The sequence below is a fragment of the Staurois parvus genome, unplaced genomic scaffold, assembly GCF_062004578.1.
Source record: "Staurois parvus isolate SC_StPar_1 unplaced genomic scaffold, SC_StPar_1.0 ptg001270l, whole genome shotgun sequence".
In the NCBI taxonomy this organism is placed as follows: domain Eukaryota; kingdom Metazoa; phylum Chordata; class Amphibia; order Anura; family Ranidae; genus Staurois; species Staurois parvus.
Genome location: NW_028319066.1, coordinates 2,301,826 through 2,328,419, shown reverse-complemented (window position 1 = coordinate 2,328,419; position 26,594 = coordinate 2,301,826). Strand labels below are relative to the sequence as shown.

The window sequence follows — 26,594 nt, the reverse complement described above, 5'->3', positions numbered from 1 at the left end:
GGAGGAGGAGATAAGGGAGCTAGAGAGTAAGTGGTCTTGCGAGAAGCGGAGTATACGGTTTGGGTGATATTTAGAGATAAGATCAGTTATGTAACTTGGGGCAGTGTTGTGGATGGCTTTATATGTCATTGTTAGTGTTTTGAATTTTATCCGTTGGGCAACTAGGAGCCAGTGGAGGGATTGGCAGAGAGGGGTGGCGGATACAGAACGGTTCGTGAGGTGGATGAGTCTGGCAGCAGCGTTCATGATAGACTGGAGGGGAGATAGCCTGCGATGAGGTAGGCCAATGAGGAGGGAGTTACAGTAGTCAAGGCGTGATATAATGAGGGAGTGAATAAGTTGCTTAGTGGTTTCCGGGGTTAGGAACGGGCGTATCTTGGAGGTGTTGCGGAGGTGAAGTCTTACTACACCATCATGATGGACACAGCATGATTAAACTGTCTCTCTGGGCAAAAAACATATTTAGATAATCTCTGCAGTTTTTTTGCACTGGAGCCTGCAGAGCATTGTAACCATGATAAGGGCATCACGGGTGCAATGCACAGGTTTATGCAGTCTGTTCCCCCAGCCCCAGGTCCACAGGGACGTACAGTTATTGGGCTGGTGGAATTAAAAGCTGGAGTGCAAATGTTGGGGTTTTTGCTCCATTGAGATCTACAAGTTTGTCTGCCATGGTGTCAGATGGGACTCACAGTCTTTCTATTTACAGATCCTGTGAATGGCTTTGTGAATGGACGACTCGGCTGTGTGGCCGCAGGCATACAAAAATGTGCTGAATTCAAAACAAAGCAGAATTCTTCAGGTAGAGGAACTCAGAGATACAGGCAACTGGGGTAGGGTGGGGGGCATTTTTGCAGGTAGAAAGTTGGGGAATTTGAGCATGTGTTATGTGGTCCCCAAAAATGGGTGTAACATGAAACTTGGTCCAAAAGGTGAACCAAGCTGATCAGAATGTGTGGACTACCTCTAGCTAATTAGAGTAATAAAACACATGCGCCTGTACAAATAATCCTGTTGTTGCACAATTAATTAAAGGAAGCTAACGTAGGTGTGAGTCAATACAAATGTATTCTGTTCTTCTCTTTTCATGATATGGTGGAATGGAGATTCAAATTATCCTGGCAAATTAATCATTAAGTGGGCTGTTTTCAGAGGAACCTCCTGTTTATACCAGTGGAAACCCTCTTGATTATGCTATAATAAAGGCAAAATTTGGTGACTGCACACCCGAGTGGGGGCGCACTGCGGGCACTGCACAAGGTTAGTAATACCTTAAAGTTTTCATCACGTGAAGTTTTTTCATCACTGGACTTTAATATTATTTCTATCTTTTATCACTGGACTATTATTTCATGTTACGGGACTTTCATTTGTGATATCACAGTATCGGTTGTATTATATTATAAACACAATTTTGTTTTTTTAGTCACAGTCATAAGATAATTTTTAAGATATATATTGTCAGAGGATATACAATGTATGGATGATAATAGAATATCTATCACAATTTTTTTAGTTATAACACTGTGAAGCGTATGCGCCGCTTGTGTTCACTAATTTGGGGTGAAACATATATTTTGATCTCATACGAATGTATGCCCCAGAAACCAGTGTAGGAGACAAGCACTGACCATCAGGATCAAACAACCTGGAAAATATGCATGCTATTTTCGGCATAACCTGATGGCAAGTATACCAATATATGGACAACTTGGGGCGGCACAGTGGCTTAGTGGTTAGCACGTCTGCCTTGCAGTAAATGGGTCATGGGTTCGATTTCCGACCATGGCGCCTCCTGCATGGAGTTTGCATGTTCTCCCTGTGCTTGCGTGGGTTCCCTCTGGGTGCTCCGGTTTCCTGCCACACTCCAAAGACGTGCTGGTAGGTTAATTGGATCCTGTCTAAATTGGCTGTAATATGTGTATGTATGATTGTGAGTTAGGGACCTTAGATTGTACACCCCTTGAGGGTTAGGGACTGATGTGAATGTACAATACATATGTAAAGCACTGTGTAAATTGACAGCGCTATATAAGTACCTGAAATAAATAAAACTTACCCAACATGCAATGCCCAGTAAATGTTCACACTGGTTGAAAAAAAAATAACACTGCACATAGGTAGCATACAGTGGGAATAATGCTCTGGTACAATGAAGCTGACTGCTCTGTAAAGTCCATTGAAACAATTTATTGTTGGCTAAATAGCAGGATTCAGCATTGACATGCTAACGCTTTTCAGCTGAAGCTCATTGCATGTTTCTCAAACAAACATGCTATGAGTAGGGTTTCCGCTGAAATGCTGAATCCTGCTATTTAGCCAATAATTGTTTCAAGAATTGTATCAATGGATGTTACAGGCTTCATTGTGTCCGAGGATTATTGCTACAAAGGAATTTTGGCCAGAGCACTGGTTCCCAGTCTCCCAGGTAATCTGCAGTAGAGCATGTTTTCTTCGTGGAGAGCATAAATTAGAACTCCAGTCAAGCAGGTAAATACACAGTTGAAATACATAAATATGATATACTCTAAAGTAATTGTAGCTCTGCTCAATAAGTCTTTTTATTCAGGTATCTTCATCAGACAACACAAACAGCTCTCAGACCTCCCTGCAGACAACACAGCAGCTCTCCAATACAACCTGGTCCAAGACCCACCCCCATCCTGTGACTGGAGCAGAGCACATGATGTCATTCCTGTGTACTCCCAGCAAGCATGTTTGATGTTTTACTGAAAGCACTGTTGAGTTTTGACTGGTCTACAGTGCTTTCCAGAGGGTTACAAACCATTATTATAAAGACAGTGTCAGGTACTGTGTTACAATATATACAGTTTATATATATATACACATATATATATATATATAGAGAGAGAGAGAGAGAGATAGGGGAGAGAGAGGGGAGAGAGAAGGGGAGAGGGGGGAGAGAGAGAGGGGGAGAGGGGAGGAGAGAGAGGGGGAGAGGGGGGGCAGAGAGAGAGAGAGAGAGAAAGAGGAGAGAGGGGGGGGGGAGAGAGGGAGAGGGAGAGAGAGAGAGAGTGGGAGAGGGGGGAGAGAGAGGGGGGAGAGGGGGCAGAAACAGAGAGAGGGGGAGAGAGAGGAGAGAGAGGGGGAGAGAAAGGGAGAGAGAGAAAGGGAGAGAGAGAGAATACAGGTATGGTGATTTTTCCGATTTACATAAAAAATCTGTTGTTTTAGGAATAAACATAAGTCTTCACGTGTGGATATTGCTCAAACAAATGCCCTTGGAACAATGTTTGTACATGCTGTATTCTACATAATAGAATATAGATACTATTGTATTTTGTAAATGATTTGATGGGCCATGCACACATTTTTAGCTGTTCCCATTATTTTAGAGGAGTTCTAGTCAAACACTGCACCCAAGAGCTTGACCGCTTGACATTCGTGATCTATGGCATCTATGATACTGCAAGAGTTTGGTTAGAATATGCTTCTCTCATAGAAACTGATGTAGAAAGGAAGAGGTAAAGAGATGCGCCCACATGGGAATGTCTACCCAAATTTCCTAAATAAAAGGCCAGCAGCTTAGGCTGAAAGGAGGCTCCCTAACAACAAGAAGAACTAAGAAGGAAAGTCTGTGGCAGAAGGGACTTCACAAGACCAGCGAAGGAAGTCCACCTGGGGATGACACTAAATCTACACCATGAGAAAGACCCATTTCTGTAATCACTTGAATAGACTAGCATCCAATTTGCCTACAGAGACCATGAAGCTGCTATAACCCAAGCTAAATTACTTTTTACAAATAAGAATACATACCATTGTCAATGCTCATTTGCTAGGAAGGTTAGGTAGTATATAAATGTGTGTTGTATGCATATATGTAATACTATATGTCTTGTATTGTTTTCTTACATTCATTAGTAGTTTTGTTTGTATAGCATTCTTTTTTAGTAAAAGCACATTAATATAATACAGGGGTTCCTGCTTCCTTGCTTTAACGCAAGGTAACCTAAAAGAGACAAAGCAAAACAGGTACTTTCATAACTTCTTTTTAACCTCCTCGGCGGTATGATTCTTTTCCGAATTTTTGTGCTGAAAGCAGTACCATTTTTTTGCATGGAAATATGTAGTTTTTTATTGTAGGCTGTAATTTTTAGGAATAACTCACTGAAATCTGTACGAACAAGAGTCTAGTAAACATTCCGGATATGATAAAACTTGAAACACGAAATCATAAATTATAATTTAATAAATAATCATAAAAAATAATAATAAATTTGATTCAATAATATAATCAAACCAAAAACACTGAAATTTGAAATACAGAGGCAAATTCGCACATTGCTGAGCAAAGTCGCAAAATCGTTTTCAGTGTCTGATGACAAATTTCACCACAAATCATTATCACTCAATTCTGCAAGTGGTTCTGATTTACTATTGCTGTTCTAAAACCGCTTTTGACGTAAAGGGACGCTTTTTGGACGCCATGGACTTTTCTAAGTTTCCAGGCAGAAAGAACAGTCAAAATGCAGGCATGGCACAGGACAAAGCAGTAGGGACAAAATATATGTGAAATGCATTGAAACAGCAATGACAGCAAAAATTACATTTTTTAAAAATTTCAAATTTCCCGCCGGTTCTGGCGCCCGTACGTCCCGACGTCACAGGGACCGGAACACAGAAGCCGGATGCATAATTGATGGGATTTTCAATTATATTGAACATTTATGAATTATTCATTTTAAATTTATTTATTTTTATCAATTAATATTGATTATTTTTATCAATTAATATCAATTATTTTTTAGATTATTTATTTATTTAAATTTTTTTTTTTTTTTATGTATATTAATGAGTTGCACATTTTATATATTTTTATATTTGGAGAAATTAAGGGTAATTATTTATAAATTATAGAATCATTTGTTAATAATTGATTTTATTTATTTATTCACGGTTCTAATTTAAGGGTGCAGCACCATTATCTTTTTTAAAAAGTTTTTAAGTAAGTTTATGATTTTGTGTTGGGCCGCATTCATAGTCATCTTGGGCCACATGTGGACCGTGGGCTGCAGATTGGACACCCCTACCTTAGCATGTCCAGGGAACTAGAGCGAAAAAGGGAATTAAAAGGAGCAGAATGAAGCTCCATGGATGGAAATCTCCAACTTCAATAAAATGAAATGATTTATTAATTTCTCATTATCTATGGACCGCAGTATAACTGCAATAAACTTGACACAAGTAGGCGTTCTGTCTTAGAGAAAAAGGTGTCTTGTGCTCGTCTGGGATCCGAACTCATAGAAATTCTCCTCATAAACAGAATATCCGTGAAGATTACTTATTATACTCCATCAGACTGTACTGCGTCTGCCAGCATTCCAAATGAACAGTGAATATCACGAGGTAAATCGAAGCATGCTTCAGTGAGTAACCTGCTGAGCTATTAATATGTCACTGTACACCCACATCATCAGATTTATGAGACTGTGCCATGATGGAAGGAAAAAAAAAAGAGGGCCTGTAAGGAACACGACCAAGGATTGATTGCATACATACATGTCTTCATTAATGACACTTGCACAGTATGTCTCGCCATTGCTCATTCACAGACACTATTTAATAAGTCAATTAAAAGGAAATAATAATTTAATGAGGCTGTGGCCTATTTTTGTTTTTTTGGAGGGTCTTGTTCACTGTTTTTCATTACCGCAGTGCAGTCATCCTTTGACACACTATTGATGGATACTAGGTATACAGTCATGGCCCCTGCATTTCTGTCAGATAATGCACCAGTTCACCCAGAAATGTTTTGCAATGTTTTGGCATTCTCATGTTTATTTCTTTTGTTTGTATTGCTATGACACAAAAAAGTGGAGAAATGAAAAGCCAACTTTGACACACTCCACGCAAAACCCCAAAAATGGACTGGACAAAATTATTGGTGCCTTCTCAAAACTGTACGAAAAAATTTTGTGATGCTCCTGTAATTTTTAATTAAACTCACCTGTATCAATTACCAGGTGCTAACAATATAGAAGTCACACTGGCAACCAGTTAAAATTGTGAAAAATTGACTCAACCTTTCTGTTGTGTGTCTCTGTGTGCCACATGGAGCATGGAGAAGAGAAAGAGCAGCAAAGAATTGAAAGAGGATTTGAGAACAAAAATTATGGAAAAGCACGGACAATTTCAAGGGTACAAGTCCATCTCCAGAGATCTTAATGTTCCTGTGTCCACTGTGTGCAACATTGTCAATAGGTTTACAGCCAATGGCACTGTAGCTAATCTCCCTGGCCATGAACAAAAGAGGAAAATTGATCAAAGATTGCAATGAAGCATTGTTCACATTGTGGCTAAAGAACCTCGATCAACTTCTTGAAGCTGAGCTTCAAGCACAGGGTACAACTGTGTCATTTTGCACTATACGTCGCCATCTGAATGAAATGAGACGCTATGGTAGGAGACTCAGGATGTTTTGGATTTGCTTTGCTTCTTCAGGCACTGGATGTCTTGACCGTGTGCATGGCATTATGTAATCTGAAGACTAGCAAAGAATTCTGGGGTGCAATGTAGGGTCCAGTGTCAGAAAGTCAGGTCTGCATCAGAGGACAATGACCCAAAGCACACGCCAAAACGTAGCCAGAAATGGTTTCAGACAAAGTGCTGGAGAGTACTGAACTGGCCAGCAATTAGTCCATTTCTCATACCCATAGAGCTCCTGTGGAGAGATCTCAAAACAGCAGTTGGGAAAAGGAACTCTACCAATCTGAGACCTGGAGCAGTTGGTGAAAGAAGAGTGCTCCAAAATTCCAGTAGAGAGGTGGAAGAAACTCATTGATGGTTACAGGAAACAATTGATTTCAGTTATTTTTTCCAAGGGGTGTGCTACCAAAAGTTAAATTGAAGGTGCCAATAATTTTGACCAGTCCATTGGTGCATTATCTGACAGAAAAGCAGGGGTGCCAATATTTTGTTCATGACTGTAGATACAGATATAGATATGGAAGAGTGATGGAGAGTGATGGCAGAAAAGAGACCAAATGGTCCATGAAGTATTTCCCTTTTTGTATTAATTATACAATATATATATATATGAGGTGTGACAATATAATTCCTGGAATGGACTTACCTATACACTAGCAGCTGTTGACACATTTTTCTAGATACCGTGCCACTGCCAGAAACATTTCTGGAACTCTGTGCAGTATCATTTTTGCAGCGCACTGAATGTCCGGAATGTAATCAAATCTGTGTCCTTTTTAAGACATGTTTACATTTTGGAAACAGTCAAAATCCGCAGGGTGCTAAGTCATAGGAATAAGGTTGTTGGTCAAGTTTTGGAATGGATTTCTAGGCCATGAACTTGCAAAGACTTAAAGCATTATGTGCAGGAGCATTGTCGTAGTGGAGAATCCACTTGCCAGGCCAGAGTTTAGGTCTTTTCAACAAAGTGGAAGCAACTGGGAACAACAGCAGCTCAGCCACCGTGATAGGCCAAGTGGTATGCCACGTATATTGACAGAGTGGGTCAGTGCATGCTGAAGCACACAGTGTGCAGAAGTCACCAACTGTCTGCAGTGTCAATAGCTAAAGACCTCCAAACTTCGTGTGGCCTTCAGATAAGCACAACAACAGTGTGTAGAGAGCTTCATGGAATGGGTTTCGATGGCCGAGCAGCTGCATCCAAGTCTTACATCACCAAGTGCAATGCAAAGCGGCGGATGCAGTGGTGTAAAGCACGCCACCACTAGACTCTAGAGCAGTGGAGATGTGTTCTCTGGAGTGACGAATCATGCTCCTCTGACTGGCAATCCAATGGACGTGTCTGGGTTTGGCGGCTGCCAGGAGTTTGGGAAGGCGCCTTCCTGTTCCAACATGACTGCACACCAATGCACAAAGCAAGATCCATAAAGACACGGATGAGTTTGGGGTGGAGAAACTTGACTGGCCTGCACAGAGTCCAGACCTCAACCCAATAGAGTTGAAGCTGTTATAGCTGCAAAGGGCGGGGCCAACTCAATATGGAACCCTACAGACTAAGACTGGGATGCCATTAAAGTTAAATTAAAGCGGAACTTCACTCTCTCAATTAACATTGACTATTTTTAATCTTTATGATGCTAGCATTAGTAAATAGATAGGAAAGTCTATCATATTCACTTGGTGTAAACTTTTTTTTTAAACATTTTGTCAGGTATTTCCTGATTTCTTGCCTAGGCAAGCAATGTCTTACATCCCAGGAGTCTTTTGGGGGAGGAGTGGCTTTCTTATCGAAGCACGCTCTCCTGCCTGCATGCCTGAGCTAAAGATGGATTCCAGGAAGTAAATGCTACATGAATCATCTGCCCTTACTCAAGGTGGCCACTGGCAGAAAAGCTAGGGGGGTGTTTTTCAAAGTGATTTCTTGGCAAAATAAAGCATGGAGACATGGGTGGATGGGTGAATTTGGCTTTGAATATGAAAAATGAATAAAATAGCGTTTTTGATTTGTGGTGCTCAGGTACAGTGTAGATCCACTTTAAGCTCTTGCAGTCTCTCCTGGTATGTTTTAACCCTCAGACCTTTCACCATGTTTGTTGCCCATTTCTGGATCCATTCTGTCTTATCAACATTGTATTTTTGTAAGTGAGATGTCCTGAACTGGACACAGTATTCTAAATGGGGTCTAATTGTAGATCTAGATAGGGGATGTACCAGGGCCTCCTTCCTCCTGCTGGTGACCCCTCTAGTGATACACCCCAGTATTCTATGTTGGGATTAAAAAAAACATAAAAAGCAACAAAACTGAGGACATGGAAAAGTCTGAGGTAGGCTGTTTTGGCCAGCTTCGCACAAACAAATTATCTGAAGTGATAGCAAAGCTGGAGTTAAGCTTTAACATGGTAGCTATAGTCCTCTGAATGTTCTAATGCTCTGACTGGCTAAAGGCAAATGTATTCTCCAATGCTCTGATTGGCTACTGGATGTTTTTTTATAATGATTTGCCTGGCTACAGGATAATTGAATACTTAGAATATTTGTTCTGACTAGATACATTCTACTGTAACCTTGAACTGTTTCAGCTCCTTTGGCTACCATACCAGTGTCTATTTAAACGTTGCTTTGTTCACGTAGAAAATACTATGCATAATAGATGCTCCAAAGAAACACATTTAGATGCCTATGAGTTTGTGTGCCCTTTGTGGTAAGCAGTCAGTGTTGAAAGCTACCAACACAAAACATTATCTACATTTTTTGACCAAAGGTTTGTTTAAACCTGGCCATCACACCTATGAGTTTGGAGGACATTCCATTCCAAAACTATGGGCATTAATTTGGACATCCCATTCAAAAACCGTGGGCATTAATTTGGATATCCCATTCCAAAACCATGGACAATAATGTAGATATCCTATTGCAAAACCATGGACATTAATGTGGATATCCTATTCCAAAACCATGGACATTGATGTGGGCATCTTATTTCAAAACTATGGGCATTAATTTGGAGATCCTATTCCAAAACCATGGACATTAATGTGGACATCTTATTCCAAAACCATGGACATTGATGTGGACATCCTATTCCAAAACCATGGACATTAATGTGGACATCTTATTCCAAAACCATGGACATTGATGTGGACATACTATTCCAAAACCAGACAGTAATGTGGACATCCTATTCCAAAACCATGGACATTAATGTGGACATCTTATTTCAAAACCATGGCCATTAATTTGGACATTCTTTTCCAAAACCATGGACATTAATGTAGACATCCCATTCCAAAACCAAGGACACTAATTTGGACATCCTATTCCAAAACCATGGACATTAATGTGGACATCTTATTCCAAAACCATGGACATTGATGTGGACATACTATTCCAAAACCAGACAGTAATGTGGACATCCTATTCCAAAACCATGGACATTAATGTGGACATCTTATTTCAAAACCATGGCCATTAATTTGGACATCCTTTTCCAAAACCATGGACATTAATGTAGACATCCCATTCCAAAACCAAGGACACTAATTTGGACATCCCATTCCAAAACCATGGATTTTAATGTAGACATCCCATTCCTAAACCATGGACATTCATTTGGACATCTAATTCCAATATCATGGACATTAACAGACATCCCATTCTAAAACCATGGACATTAACATAGACATCTCATTGTAAAACAATAAACCTTAATTTAGACATCCCATTCTAATAATGGACATTAATGTAGACATCCAATTGCAAAACCATGAACATTAATGCGGACATCCTATTCCAAAACCATGGACACTAGTTTGGACATGTCATTCCAAAACCATGGGTATTAATATAGAGCCCCCCTCCCTTCCTTGCAGCTATAGGAGTCTCCACAATCCTTGGTAGTATTTCCATAAGATTTTGGAGTGTGTCTGTGGGAATTTGTACCCATTCAGCCAAAAGAGCATTTGTAAATTCAGGTACTGATGCTGGATGAATGTCACACATCTGCAGCTTTGCTGGAGATCTTTTTCCTGACGACCAGAAGGCATGCTTGTACATGTAATTTCATAGCCTTATTCTAAAAGGTTCCTCTGTTACTTGTTATCCTACAAGACTTGTGTTCAAGATTGGTTAACCACATGCCGTTGAATCAATTAGCTAAACACAGGCCAGCCAGGTCATCTCCCGTTCTGTTTAGGCCTGGCATATTCCCTCAATTTTTTCCTGTGCAACAGGTAGTGTTCCTAGAGCCAGGTCCCTCAGTGTTTCCAAGAAGATTCCCAGTGTGCCCCCAATGCTTCCTTGTATCCCTGGCTTTCTGAGAAGATTGCAAGTGATCCCTATACTCCTAGTGTTCTACGTTCTGAGAGACTACCGGTGACCCTGATATTCCTAGTGATCTTGTAGTTGGACCCCACCTTGTTCCTAGTGTCTGTTTCTAAGCATTGCTGAGTACCCTTCAATATGATCCCCATACCCCCAGCATCTTTCAGTCTGTGTCCTGTGACTTTCACTGTGTTCCAGCTAGTAACCTGTATCCTTGCACCTGTTGTGTCCTTTCCTTTCCAGTTCCATTTAGGACCAATTTAGACAATAGTCAAAAACCCTATAATTGTATTATCTGTGTACAACTGAAGAATATTTAAAAAAATATATATTAATATATTAAATATATATATATATTAATTAATATTATATTAATATATCAATATATATATATATATATATATATATATATATATATATACACACATATATATATATATATATATATACACAGTTGTGTTCAAAATAATAGCAGTGTGTTGAAAAATGTGAATAAAGCTCAAAATCCTTCTAATAGCTTTTATTTCCATCCACACAAGTGCACAAATGCACTGTGTTGCATGGAGTCACCCAACTTCTGGCCCCTGTGATCAGGTATTCCAGCCCAGGATGATTGGACGACATTCCACAGTTCTTCTCTACTTCTTGGTTTTGCCTCAGAAACGGCATTTTTGATGTCACCCCACAAGTTTTCTATTGGATTAAGATCCGGGGATTGGGCTGGCCACTCCATAATGTCAATCTTGTTGGTCTGGAACCAAGATGTTGCATGTTTACTGGTGTGTTTGGGGTCGTTGTCTTGTTGGAACACCCATTTCAAGGGCATTTCCTCTTCAGCATAAGGCAGCATGACCTCTTCAAGTATTCTGATGTATTCAAACTGATCCATGATCCCTGGTATGCGATAAATAGGCCCAACACCGTAGTATGAGAAACATCCCCATATCATGATGCTTGCACCACCATGCTTCACTGTCTTCACTGTGTACTGTGGCTTGAATTCAGTGTTTGGGGGTCGTCTGACAAACTGTCTCCGGCCACTAGACGGAGAACAAGAAGAACAATCTTACTTTCATCAGTCCACAAAATGTTGCGCCATTTCTCTTTAGGCCAGTCAATGTGCTCTTTGGCAAATTGTAACCTCTTCAGCACGTCTTTTTTCCAACAGTGGGACTTTGCGGGGGCTTCTTGCAGATAGCTTGGCTTCACATTGGCGTCTTCTAATTGTAACAGTACTCACGGAACTTTACAGCTTCTTTCATCTTCCTGGAGCTGATTGTTGGCTGAGTCCTTGCCATTCTGGCTATTCTTCTATCCATTCGAATGGTAGTTTTTTGCTTTCTTCCACGTCTTTCAGGTTTTGGTTGCCATTTTAAAGCATTTGCGATCATTTTAGCTGAGCAGCCTATCATTTTCTGCACTTCTTTATATGTTTTCCCCTCTCCAATCAACTTTTTAATCAAGGTACGCTGTTCTTCTGAACGATGTCTGGAACGACCCATTTTCCTCAGAATTTCAGAGAGAAATGCACTGTAACCAGCATGTACATCATTTGCTGCCTTCCTTCCTTAAATAAGGGCAATAATTGCCACCTGTTTTTCAAAGAATGAATGACCTCACTAATAGAACTCCACACTGCTATTATTTTGAACATGCCCCTTTCAATTAGTGATTCAATTACACAGAATCAGCAGCATGCATGTCATGACTGTTGGGTCTGTTGGATTTCTATTACTCTGCTACACCTGCTAGTAAATTATTTGCCATGGAGAAATATCATTTCCACCAAAAACAGCGATTGATCAGGATAGTGATGTCTGACTGCTATTATTTTGAACACAACTGTATATATTAATATTATATATTAATATATAAAAAAATATATATATTAATATTATATATTAATATATAAAAAAATAATTTTAATATATATTTTTACATATATTTGTAAATGCATCCCAAAAATGTATATTTGTATTTTTAAAGACATTCAGCATATTTGAAATGTATTTTTAAAAATATTTTTCATATATTTTGTAATAAAAAAACGCATTTCAACGTACAGCATATATATATATATATATATATATATATACAGACATATATATATATATATATATATATATATATATATATACACACAGTATATATATTTATTGAAATATATTTTGAAATACATTGAATATGGCCAAAATTGTAGCATTTCAAATATATGTCTAAATATTTGGGAAGAATATTTTTGAAACAAGGCAGGGGATTTTTTTCCACTGTTTCTACCAGGTACGGCAACCTATTGAAATCAATGGGTTGCCTTACACACAGAGCACAGCACGCAGAGATCTGAACCAAGACCAACCGACTAAATGAATATGTAATTTTTTAATGCATTTTTTGAGAGTAATCATTCCTCTTCTATTCTACTCAGTATTCTCGAACGCATACATTACAAAATATATTTAGGTAGCCAATGAAAGGTATTGCTCATACCCTCCCTGTTCGGATATCATCTATGGCTAACAAAATGCAACATGTATGCAATGAAATATAAAACATGCACTAAAAATATACATTAAAAAAAAATAAATCATAACCAAAATATACAAATAAAGAAAGTATATGGAAAAACTTTTCACATTCTGTTAAAAATTCACATGCATAGAAGTAGAATTCTCTGCAAAAAAAAGAGGCTTTCCAGTCTACGTCTAGATTTGTATCTTCCCAAAATAACCCAATAGTTGGTTGTAATGGGCCAGCTATCCCAAGATCGCCATGAGCCGACATTGACTCATTAGCACCAGACAAACAGAATTCTGCCCACACGGTGCACTAATGGTTTGCAAAACACTTGAGGCCACTGACACTGCCAGAAATGACAGCCAAAAAAATGAAAGTGCATGTAAAGCCAACACGTTTTTATTTTTTCAGTTTTGGATAGAGTAGAGTAGGGTTGGTTAAAGCTGAACCCTGGGCAGACAGCTAAATACACTGATGAAATACATATATGGAAGCTGTTTTATCTACCAATGGGTTTCTATTACTATCCATCCAGTCCTGAGATTACACAGCTCCGTCACACAGCACAGTCCTGTCCGGCTGTAGTTCACGAATACTTGCAGGTCTCCTACCCCCTCCCAGCATGTGACTGGACAGTGAAAGGAGAAGCAGTAGACTGATCTGCCTCATCTCTCTGTTTTTTTGTCCTAACAGTGTGGCAGCGACCAGATATGGCAGAGTTCCCCTTTAATCTCTAACATGTCTAGCAGCCTCTGCTTGCAAAGCAAGGTTTTAAACTAACTTTCCCCCTCCCTTATTTCCTGTGAGTAATATGTACCAGTCTGTAGCTAGTACTCTTATCTGCAGCTGCCATTCAAGGTTATATTCTGCAGAGTTTAGAAAGTCTCTTGAATGTATAGAAAGTGAAAGAGGAAAAAATATGCATTGTGATGTAATCATTGGTATATACTCTTGTAAGAAGTAGATATAACTCACTCGGCTTTGCAGGCATGAGCCTGGCTGGGTCACTCAGCTCTGTTTTAATAAATCACTTGTTTTCCTCAAGGTCCGTGTCCGGAGTTTCCTGGTTTTCCAAAATTTCTACTACAACAGCATGCTCCTTGCACTGCAGCACTGACTAGCTCTTTGTGCTGCTTCTCTCTACCCCAGTCTAGGTTCTGCTGTACAAGGATTTCAATTGGCTGTCAAATTCAGGAACTTACACTGCTTGCATTTACAAAAAAACATTTACGGTTTATAAATGAATAAGGAGCTGCATTCAGGTGTGTCTTTAATAGCTGAGTGAAGTTCAGCTTTAGGCTAGGTTCACATCTATGCAGGTTGCAGTGGATAACTTTTTGCTCTGTTTTTTTGCATTTCTGAACATGCTTTTTTGATGCGTTTCACGTTTTTTTTTTTAATTGAAAAGTATGACAGTTCTGTTCATGCAGTGCAACTTTGATGTGACTTTACACTCTCTGGCACTCAAGTAGCAACAAAGTTGCATCAAAGTCGCACTACGTGAAAAGAACTGTCATACTTTCCTATTAGCCAAAAATATTTGGATACATACAGGTTCCTGCACTACTTTAACCACTTGCCGTCCGCCTGCTGTTTATAATCGGCAGGACGGTGGCACTCCAGGGGCGGGTTGCCGTTCATAAACGGCACCCGCATTTTCTAGCTGTGCGCGCTCCCTGGGAGCGCGCAGCACCACGTTCCGGTGCCCGCTATGTCCTCCAGACACACTGGAACACCGATCGTCGGACGGGACCTCTGTGTGACGTCCCGATCATGTGATCACTCATTGGCCAATCAGTGATCACATGCAGAGTAGTAAGCAAGATGTCACTTGTGACATCATTTCTTACTACGTGTGAAATCTGTGAATGATCAAAGAGGTCACATGATACAAGGCTATTCACAACAGCCTTGTACCATGTGACAAGCTTTGACCAATCACATCTCACACAGTAGTTCTCAATGGCTGCAAGAATGCAGCCAGAGAGAAGGAGAAATGATTGCTTATACAGCCTTTATGGGTGTAAAAGCAATCAGTGTAAAAAAAGAAAAAAAAAAATCTTCATCACCCCCCACAAGTAGTACAGTGTCACTATGGTCACACTGTACTGCTAGGGTGACAGTATGTTAAAAAAAAAACAAATAATAATATAAAAATTTTTTAAAACAAATGCTTAAAAATAATAATTTTTGGTTATAAACTAATTTGAGTTATTTTTTTTGTAAATAAAAAGATAACAGAATAAATTTTGGCCAAGATTTATGATGAAATACTATTCATTTGCAAAATTTTATAAGAAAAACACTTTTTTTTCAAAATTTTTGGACTTTTTCATTTACATAGCAAAAAAAAAATAAAATCCCAGTGCTAAATAAATACCACCAAAATAAAGCTTTATCTGTCTCAAAAAATGCTAAAAAATTCATATGGGTACAGTGTTGCATGACCGCGCAATTGTCAAAGTGTGATCGGCTGAAAGCTGAAAATTGGCCTGGACAGGAAGGGGGTGAAAGTGTCCGGACTGGAAGTGGTTAATGCTACTTGAGTGCCAGAGACTGTAAAGTCACATCAAAGTCAGTACATGAATTATTAAAAAAAAACAACACACAAACCGCATCAAAAATGCAACACTTACATTTTTGGTGTGGGTTCATTGAAGTCTATTGCATACAAAACACAGGAAAAATGTCCCGGACCCTTTCCAAAAAATGCACCAGCTGAAAACGCATAGATGTGAACTACATCCATAGGAAATCATGGTAAATGGACTGTAGTGTGTTTCTGCAAATCTAAAAATGCACTGAAATCCGCATGATTATGAACCTAGGGTAACGATCACTGTCAAGTTTGTTGCTGTCTGTGTCCCATCAGGGGGAATTCACATCACTTTCTGTCTCAGAGACACAGCAGGAAGTAAGATAAAATCTCTACAAAGCAAAGGGGTATCCCTTCTTAGGTCCCATTTATAAAACATGTGAAAAACACATCAATGCATTTTCAGTGACTGTGTTTTTGGAAAGGGTCAGGGACTTTTTTCCTGCAGCAGACTGCGTTTTTGGTGCAACAGACTCTGATGGAACCGCACCATAAATGCAAGTGTTGCGTTTTTTATGCATTTTGCATTTTTTGGCCTATAGAAAAGTATTGAGTGCAACTCTGTTGCGACTTTGATGTGACTTTACACTCTCTGGCACTCAAGTTGCATCAAAGTAGCGCAGGAACATTTTAAAAGTTCCTGAGACTTTGAAAAGGTTCCTGCACTACATTGATGCGACTTTGAGTGCCAGAGAGTGTAAGGTTGCATCAATGTCGCATCAAAGTGGCACTCAGTACTTTTCTATTGGCCAAAAAATGCAAAACGCATAAAATAACCCGCAACACTTGTGTTTTTGGTGCTGTTCCATTGAAGTCTGTTGCACCAAACACGCAGTCTGCTGCAGGAAAAAAGTCCCTGATTCTTTCAAAAAACGCAGTCACTGAAAATGCATAGATGTGTTTTTCACGTGTTTTGTTGCACAATTTTTGTGCGCTTATGTGTGTTTTATTTTATACTTTTCTACTGGAAAAAAAAGCAAACGCATTAAAAACCCATTTCAAAAGAGCAAAACACAGCCGGAAAAATGCATCGATTGCAACACCCATAGGTATGAACAAGGTCTAAACGGTAATTCTGCCTTAATGTGCTAGTATGCGCAGGGCTGCTGTTAGAAACCACAGGGCCCCATACAGCCAACCTGACAGGAACCCCCCCCCCCCAATAACACAGTTTACTATGCTTCAGTTATGAATGAACACAGTGAATGATTGGTACCAATCATTCATTGTGTTCATTCAGGAAAGGAAGGGGCTGGTAAATGCGACATGTTTACTGGACCATTCCCCCGCTCTGCATCCTGAAGGATCCCATTGTGTGCTTGGAGCTGCCGGTGGGAAACAGGCAGCACTGCGGGGGGAAGGGGCACTCAGGGTGGCCGAAATAGCAGGGGGAAATGTATGGTGCATAGTGAAGGTGATGGGGGGCAATTACTAAAACCTGTATGGGTCTCTCTGCAACAGCTGAAAGCCAACAGGCAGGGGCGCACTGACAACTCATGGGGCCCCCGGGCAATAGGGGATCATGGGGCCCCTGTGTCCTTGCCCAAACTCAAAAAAGCTGATGAAAAAGGTACCAGGGGCATCTCATGGGGCCCCCTACTGACCCCGGGCCCTCGGGCAGTGCCCGAGTTTCCAAATGGTCAGTCCGGCCCTGCCAACAGGAGAAGAGAAGAATTCAGCTTTCAGCTGCTGCAGAGAGAACCACACAGGGGATCGGTTCCAGTATTTGCCCCCACTGTGCCGATTGCCCTTCCTGCCCACACCTGGTTCAGCCCTCTGCCTGGGCTCCCCTGCTGGCCTGGGCCCCATACAGGATGACTGGTGCTACCCCCTTATCCACAGCCCTGAGTATGCGGTGCATATTAGCACAGTATAGCATAAACTAAATTTTTTTTCTATGGCGTTTATTTTCGCTCTATTTTGTAGTATAAATATCACATTCCTGAAGAAGTTTACATCCCAACAATAAGGCTGGTAAGATTAAAAAAAAAATCCCAGATTTAAACATATTCACACTTTATCCAGCGTGCAGCAACCTCAATCAATAAGTTAGTAAGATCAATCCAGAATCCATATGAACACTGACACATGGATATAATAAACTCATAAACAGCAATAAAAAATAAATCTATGGAAATGGTAAATCCGTGCAGAATGTATATTTGCATTCAGAATTTCTATATGAATTTACGGTAAATCAATTCCCCAACTTTACATAAACAACACAATCAGAGGCGACTTAAGTCAGACAGGCAGCCCCGAATGTATGCAGCCTGTGTACAAAATTATCTGCTGTTTATTGTGAATTTCGAGAACCTAATGCCAGCAGAATTAAAAGCCTCCTGCCGTGGCGGGCTGTATGGCGGAGCCAATTGTGTGATCGGCGTCCTTTTCTATTTTACAACGTATCAAAACACAAACTGCTTTGGGAGTCAGCGAGAAGCTTTGATTGTTCCATAGGTCCTTCTCTTTGTGCGGAGCTTTGATCTCCTGTGTGTGGTCGGTGGGTTCGGGAACTCAACCTCTGATGCTATCAGCAGAAAGAATCATTTCAACAGCAACCTGCTAAGCTGAAATGTTCCCCCCGCAGAAATAAAGGAAATCGCATATGACCAAACGATGGGAAGGAAAATGGACAGAAGACAAAGGGAGCCTCTCCATTAACCTCCCTAGCGGTCTGATTATGTCCATATTTCTGTGCTCAAAGCGGTACATTTTTTTTGCATGGAAATATGTTGTTTTTTTATTGTAGGCCTGCTTAAGGTGATTGTAGCCGTATTAGTGCATTTGCGACAGAAACAATTGAGTACTGTCCGTGATACTTTTTTTATTTGCACTAACATACAATTTTGAGGACAAGCTTTCAGAGGATGTCCCCTTCTTCAGGTCCAAACAGTACTATTACAAATCACAAAGTTCAAGCAGAATGTTAGAAGGGATCTTTTTTCAATCCCTTCTAACATTCTGCATAAACTTTGTGATTTGTAATAGTACTGTTTGGACTTTGAAGAAGGGGACATACCCCGAAAGCTTGTCCTCAAAATTGTATGTTATTGTAGGCCTGTCATTTTTAGGAATAACTCACTGAAATCTGTCCCAACAAGAGTCTAGTAAACATCCCGGGTATGATAAAATTTGAAACATGAAATCATAAATTATAATAAAATAAATAATAATATAATAATAATACATTTAATTCAATAATGTAATCAAATCAAAAACACTGAAATTTGAAATAAAGCGGCAAGTTCGAACAGCACCGAGTTTAGTCGCAAAATCATTTTCAGTGTCTGATGAGGAATTTCCCCCACGAATCATTATCACCCAATTCTGCAAGTGGTTCTGATTTACTATCGCTGTTCTCTAGCTGATCTAAAACTGCTTTTGACCTAAAGGGACACTTTTTGGACGCCATGGACGTTTCTCAGTTTCCAGGCAGAAAGAACAGTCAAAATGCAGGCAGGGCGCCGGACAAAGCACTCGGGACAAAATGTATGTGAAATGGTTTGATACAGGAATGTTATACTATGTGATTTTAGTGTATTTAGTGAATGCCGCTTTTTAAAATTTTAAAATTTCCCGCTGGTTCTGGCCCCCGTACGTCTCAACGCTCGCAGGGACCAGAACCTAGAAGACGGATCCCGGCAGATGGCCGGGGACGCTACAGGGGGGACATCACGGGAGTGCAGGACAAGGTAAGTGAAAAAGGGATCACAGTGCAACGCTGCAGTGTATTCCCGAGTGTAGATCGGGGTTATCGCTTTTGGTATTGATAATTAACCCCAAGCTACACTCGGGAATACCGCCAGGGAGGTTAAAGCCGTACTCCAGGCAAACAGCTAAACACGCAGAGGAAATCCACATACTGGAGCTGTTTTATAAGGCTTTATATTTCTGTCCATCCAGTCCTGACATGTATGCAGCTCTGCCACACAGCACAGCCCTGTCTGCCAAAGCAGCAGACCTGATTCTTTATAGTGAGCTAATTCTGACACTTCTCTCATATATGTAAAAATCTGTGGTTTTTTTGCTAAAATAAATTACCCCAACATTATATATTTTTGTAGAAAAGGCCTTAGGGAATAAAATAGTGGTCATTGTAATTTTTAATGTCATGTGGTATTTGCGCAGCGATTTTTCAAGCGCAATTTTCTGGGAAAATACACTTTAATTATTTTTTTAAATGCCCCCACCCCCCAAAAGACCCCTTTTTGGAAAGTAGACACCCCAATCTATTTGCTGAGAGGCAAGTTGAGTCAATAGAAGAATTAATATTTTTATTTATTTTATTTTATTTTTTTATTAATTTATTTGGAAATTTTTTTTTCAGGAAATTGTCACTTAAATGATTTATTGCTCACACATGCCATGGGTATATGTAGAATTACTCCCCAAAATACATTCTGCTACTTCTCCTGAGTATGGGGGTACCACATGTGAGAGACTTTTTGGCAGTCTAGCCAAGTACAGGACCCCAAAATCCAATAAAGCACTTTCAGGCTTTTAACCATTTCAATACCGGGCAATTTTACACCTTCCTGCCCAGGCCATTTTTCAGGTTTCAACGCTCTCACACTTTGAATGACAATTGCGCGGTCATACAACATTGTACCCAAACTAAAATTTTATCATTTTCTTCACACAACTATAGCTTTCTTTTAGTGGTATTTAATCATCGCTGGGGTTTTTATTTTTTGCTAAATTAACAAAAAAAGACCGAAAATTTTGAAAAAAAACAAGTTTTTCTTTGTTTCTGTTATAAAAGTTTGCAAATAAATAAGTGTTCTTCATAAATTTAGGCCGAGATGTATTCTGCTACATGTCTTTGGTGAAAATAACCTAAATTAGAATGTATTTTTTAGTTTGTAGGAAAGTTATAGAGTTCACAAACTATGGTATAGATCTGAATATTGATCAGTCCTGAAGTACTGACGGCCAATCTAATTTCTTGAGGTCCAAGAATGTCAGAATAGTACAGATATCCCCCAAATGACCCCTTTTTGCAAAGTAGACAGTCCGACGTATTTCATAAGAGGAATGGCGCGTTTTTTGAAGTTGTATTTTTTCTGTCATAATTTTTCGGAAAATTTAAAAATTAAAAAAATTATTTTCACTATTTTTTTTTTACATACTGTCACCAGTGCAGTACAGCGTCATCATATAACTGGCATGGCGAACAGGGATACTGACTGGTGACAGTATGAAAAAAAAAAAAATATATATATTTTTTTATTATTATTTTTAATTTTTTATTACATTTTTTGTTATTTTTTTTAAGATTATTTTTTCATATTTTACTATGACGAAAGTAGTACAATGTTACCATAGTAACATTGTACTACTTTGGGGAAGTGATCAGTATTTTTTTTTTTTTTTACACAATTTGCTTATAGCAAAGAATTACTTTGCTATAAGCAAGCATTTACCAGAATGAAATCGATTCATTCAGATTTTTTTTTTTTTTTGTGCTTAGCTGTGATTTGGCCACAGCTAATCACATGACATGTGCATGTGACCTGCTGTGACCATTCACAGCTAGGCACTAGTATACAATGGATGGCATAAATGAAGCCATCCATTGTATACAGCTGTCATGTGACCTGCCGTGATTGGTCACAGCAGGTCACATGGTACCGGCAACGGGGGCCGGTACTCAGATCTGTCATCGGCCGTGTCCGAGGTACACGGCCGGTGACAGATCGCGCCGCTGCGCGGCTCTGCAAACGCGTGAACTGCGCATGTGCAGGAAATGGTGTGCACCCGGAAAGGTGAAGCATTTTTCCTGCCACCAAACGGCTATAGGCCAAGCAGCTAATGGTTAAAGGGCTGTATTTGCTCATTACACTTCCTGACTACCTATCACAGTTTCGGAGACCCTGAAATGCCAGGATAGCACCAACCCCCTCCCCCTTCCCCCCCCATGACCCCCTTTTTGGAAAGACACTCCAAGGAATTTGATAAGAAGCATGGTGAGTATTTTGCAGATCTCAATATAGAGATCAGTATTGTTTACACGCAGGTCTCTCCCCCGTCAGTGAGCGTCTGGGAATCTCCGTCCGGGACCTGGTGATCGACCAATGGCGTTGCAAGGTAGGGCACACGCGCACGCCCCCTACCCAGAAATGCTAAATCACATATATATACTACTTTTCTTATTGGTGTGACTCCGACGAACGGTTCCATTGCCGATCTTAGGGTGCGACGCATTACGAGTGTCAAATCGCATTACAAGTCGCATCAGTGTGAATGGGGGCTTAGTCAAGATGAATGCTATCCAAAACTAAAACTGCGGCTGGAGAGAGTCCAGAGAAGGGCAACAAAGCTAATTAGGGAACTGGAGGACCTCAGCTACGAGAAATGATTACAAGCAATAAACGTATCCCCCCCAGAGAAGAGATGCTTAAGGAGGAGATATGATAGGAACATACAAATATCTCAATGGTGATTCCAGCATAGGGAGGAAACTATTCCGTCTCAGGGAGCTGAAGAGGACACGAGGACACTCAATGTTAGAGTTAAAAGTTAGAAGAGAAACGGTTCAACCTTAACTACTAAGGGGTTCTTTGCTGTCAGAGCAGTAAGGAGGTGGAATCCCCTTCCACATTCAGTGGTGTCAGCAGGGACTATTAATAATAAAAAAAAACCTCTCAGATGAGCATTTTAGTGAACACAATATACAGGGATATGAGAAATGGTATTGACATAAACACACACACACATTGATCTGCATGGACTGATGTCTTTATTCAACCTTACCAACTATGTAACCAGGGCTTTTCTCAGAGAATAGGTGCAGGAACTCCCCCTTTCTGTGTCACTCCTTGTCTCCGCCCCTACCCACTTCCGAGCACCATCCTTGGTTCCACCCCCTACCCACCTCCCAGTACTGGCCCTTTTGGAGAATACAGAACCAAGTATATTCTTGTGCTAAGTAATTTGGAGTTTGTTCATGAGAAAGCAATACAATAGATCCCCTGCAGCCAGCAACAATAGATGCCCCCAGCAAAAATAGATCCCCCATCAACAAAAGACCCCCTGGCAACCGTAGATCCCCCAGCAACAATAGACCCCTTGGCAACAATAGACCCCCTGGCAACAACAGACCCCTTGGCAACAATATATCCCATGGCAAAAATAGATCCCCTGGCAAAAATAGATCTCCTGGCAAAAATAGATCCCCTGGCAACAATAGATCCCCCATCAACAATAGACCCCCTGGCAACAATAGACCCTCTGGCAACAATGGACCCTCTGGCAACAACGGACACCCCTGGCAACAATAGACCCACCTGGCAACAATATATCCCCCAGTAACAATTGATCCCCCCAGCAAAAAGAGATCCCCCATCAACAATAGATCCACCTGGCAACAACAGATCCCCCTGGCAACAATAGATACCCCAGCAACAATTGACCCCCTGGCAACAATAGATCCATTGGCAACAATAGATCCCCCCGGCAACAATAGACCCACCTGGCAACAATAGATCCCCCAGCAACAATAGCTCCCTTCAGCAACAGTAGACCCCCGGCAGCAACAACAGATCCTTAAACCTTCCAGCAGCCAGCAATAATAGACCCCCTCCCTTAACAGTAGTTATTTCCCAGTAACACATGACCCCCCAGAAACTCAAGACCCCCATAGATCCCCCTTCAGCAACAATAGATCCCCTAGCAGCAAGCATCAATAGACCCTAGAGCATACCCCAGCACCCATTGCCATTACATACATCCAGTGCTGAAGGTGTCGGAACTGCGTTCCCCTGCGTTCCTGCTGAATAAAAGCCCTGTGTGTAGCTATGTGCGAGGCTTTGGCTTTACATGCATGACACAGATACATTGATGATGAGGATACTCACTTTCCAAGCGTATTTGGTAGTGCTACAAGTTGATTGTCATCTATTTTCAAAGTTGTAAGTTTTTTCAGGAGACCTGGCAGAATACAAGAGTTTTCCTGTAGTGAGATGTAGCAATGAGAACAAATAGGGCAATGTTTAGATTTCGGGGCAATTGTCAGGATAATATTGCACACCGGGACCCCTGTACACAGGGCGTCTAGGAGCAGTGCAACCCGCCTGGCGTGTCTGTGTCCCCGGGAGAGGCAGCCGCAGCGTCCAGCCTGCTAAAGTCTATGGCCCTGTGTGTTCCGGGGTGAAGGCTTGCAACGCATTCTGGATCTTCCTGTGAATGCTCAGGGCCCGAAACACGGGTATCACTCGGTACAGCATTCAGCCGCATCCACCTACGGCTTGCCATAGACTTTCACAGGCTGCCTGCAGTGGGGCTGGACGCTGCACAGGTTCATCCCAGGCGCACTAAGTCACCGGTCACACCGCTGAGATTTAAAATCGCATGATTTGTGTGCAATTTCAGCGCGATTTCTGAAGACTTTGTTGATACTTGTGAAGATTTTCAACGATTTCTTGCAATTTGAACTCCTCCCCAGGGGCGGACTGACCATTTGGAAACTTGGGCACTGCCCGAGGGCCTGGGGTCAGTAGGGGGCCCCATGAGATGCCCCTGGTACCTTTTTCATAGGCTTTTTTGAGTTTGGGCAAGGACACAGGGGCCCCATGATCCCCTATTGCCCAGGGGCCCCATGAGTTGTCAGTCCGCCCCTGGCAGGGGCGGACTGACCATTCGAGCACTCCGGCACTGCCCGAGGGCCCGGGGTCAGTAGAGTGCCCCATGAGATGCCCCTGGTACCTTTTTCATAGGCTTTTTTGAGTTTGGGCAAGGACACAGGGGCCCCATGATCCCCTATTGCCCGGGGGCCCCATGAGTTGTCAGTCCGCCCTTGCTCCTCCCTCCTCAATTCTAAACTGAAAAAGAACATTTGGCTGGAGTTAGGTTTTGAAGGCAACTTCTATGTATGTGAAATCGCAACAAAACTGCAGAAAAAAGTAATGCGAGAACTACTTTAGAAATCGCACTGCAGCAAATGGCACATGTTAAGACCAGGGGCGGACTCACCATTCGAGCACTGCCCGAGGGCCCGGGGTCAGTAGGGGGCCCCATGAGATGCCCCTGGTATCTTTCATTGTCTTTTTCATAGGCTTTTTTGGGTGTGGGCAAGGACACAGGGGCCCCATGATTCCCTATTGCCCGGGGGCCCCATGAGTTGTCAGTCCGCCCCTGCTTTGAACATATTATATGGGATGTGAGCATATCTTGATATAGAACCTGTATCAAGATATAATTGTTTCACTGAAGTTGTGCCTGTCTTTACAATTGACCTTTTTGTTAACGATTGTGTTTTCTGGAATTGACACCCCATTCTTTAGACTGTTCATACTCTAAACACCTTATGTTGATAATGCAAATTGGGGGAATTTCAATGAAGCATTTGCAACACTTTTCTGGTGGTATTGGCCCATTAGAAAGTCCTGCACCAAATTCATGAAAGCTTTGTGACAGTTTCAAACACATACAACAGATTCACAGCAGAAAGAATTACCACCAGTTCATAGATAACAAAACAGGGGGTCATTAAGGTCAACTCCAAGTTGACATACAGAGACAGTCCAGAGTTATCGAGGGTGGGAGGTTCTTGTGTAATAAAGTAGAACTAAAGGCAAAAATGTTTTTTTTTTATTTTGGATAGAAAGAGAGGAGATTTACATTCACTTCCTGTCCCATGGCCAAAACAGTAAGTGAGAAGAAATCCTTGCAAATTAAGGGAATCCCTTGGGCCCCCAGGTCACTAGAGACAGTGTCCCCATTGGAAGGTTTCCCCTCTATTGTTCTGTTCCATCTACACTCTATCCATAAAAAAAAAAGTTTTGCCGTTTGTTATACTCTATACTATATTACAAATTTGCTTCATTGGTTGCTAGGACGGGGGCCACTTCATCTGACATTGACATTCATTAGATACGTTTCAGATGCGATCAGGGGCGGACTGACAACTCATGGGGCCCCTGTGTCCTTGCCCGCTCTTAAAGCACACCTAAAAAAGCCTATAAAAAATACCAGGGGCATTTTCATGGGGCCCCCTACTGACCCCGGGCCCTTGGGCAGTGCCTGGGTGCTCGAATGGTCAGTCCGCCCCTAGGTGCGATATCAATTCACAAATCGCACCTGAAATCGTACCAGTATGACGGGCACTAAAACGCTGGGAAAGACGCACCTCTCGTAGATGTCCTCATATGTAAGGAGCGTAACACTGCATTCACACTGGCACTCCTGCATTTCACTTTTCTGAATTTAGGAAAAGTGATCTGGGAAGTATAAACAACTTTTATGCCTCCCTCATCACTTTTTCCTGCATTTGATGCTTCTACTTTGACACCGCGGTCCCACTGATCCAACTTTGAAATCGCGAGACTTCCAGTGAGGTCGCACGATTTTGAAGTCGGATGTCATTACGCCTTGAGGTGCGACTTGCAAGACATCTGCGGCTTGCAAGACACAGATCTCCATGCAAGTCGTACCTGAAGTAGCGCATGCACTACTTTAGAAATTGGTGCGGCTCCGAGCAAGTCGGAACCAGGGGCAAACTGACAACATATAGGGCCCCCCAGGCAATAGGGGATCATGGGGCCCCTGTGTCCTTGCCCAAACTCAAAAAAAGCCTATGAAAAAGATACCAGGGGCATCTCATGGGGCCCCCTACTGACCCCGGGCCCGAGTTTCCAAATGGTCAGTCCGCCCCTGGTTGGAACCGCACTAATATGACTGCTTTAATTGCGGACAATAGGGTGCGACTTGCCAT

The 26,594-nt window shown here is 41.3% G+C and overlaps 1 protein-coding gene across 6 annotated transcripts in view; it reads right to left on the bottom strand.

Annotated features, from left to right (window-relative positions):
• LRRC7 (leucine rich repeat containing 7) overlaps window positions 1-26,594 on the bottom strand; it is a 508,212-nt gene that overhangs the window by 112,049 nt on the left and 369,569 nt on the right. For all 6 annotated transcript variants that reach the window (XM_089660766.1, XM_089660763.1, XM_089660761.1 and 3 more), the window contains one exon: window positions 23,740-23,812. In XM_089660766.1, coding sequence (XP_089516892.1) covers window positions 23,740-23,812 — 73 coding nt within the window. The remainder of the gene's footprint in view (window positions 1-23,739; window positions 23,813-26,594) is intronic.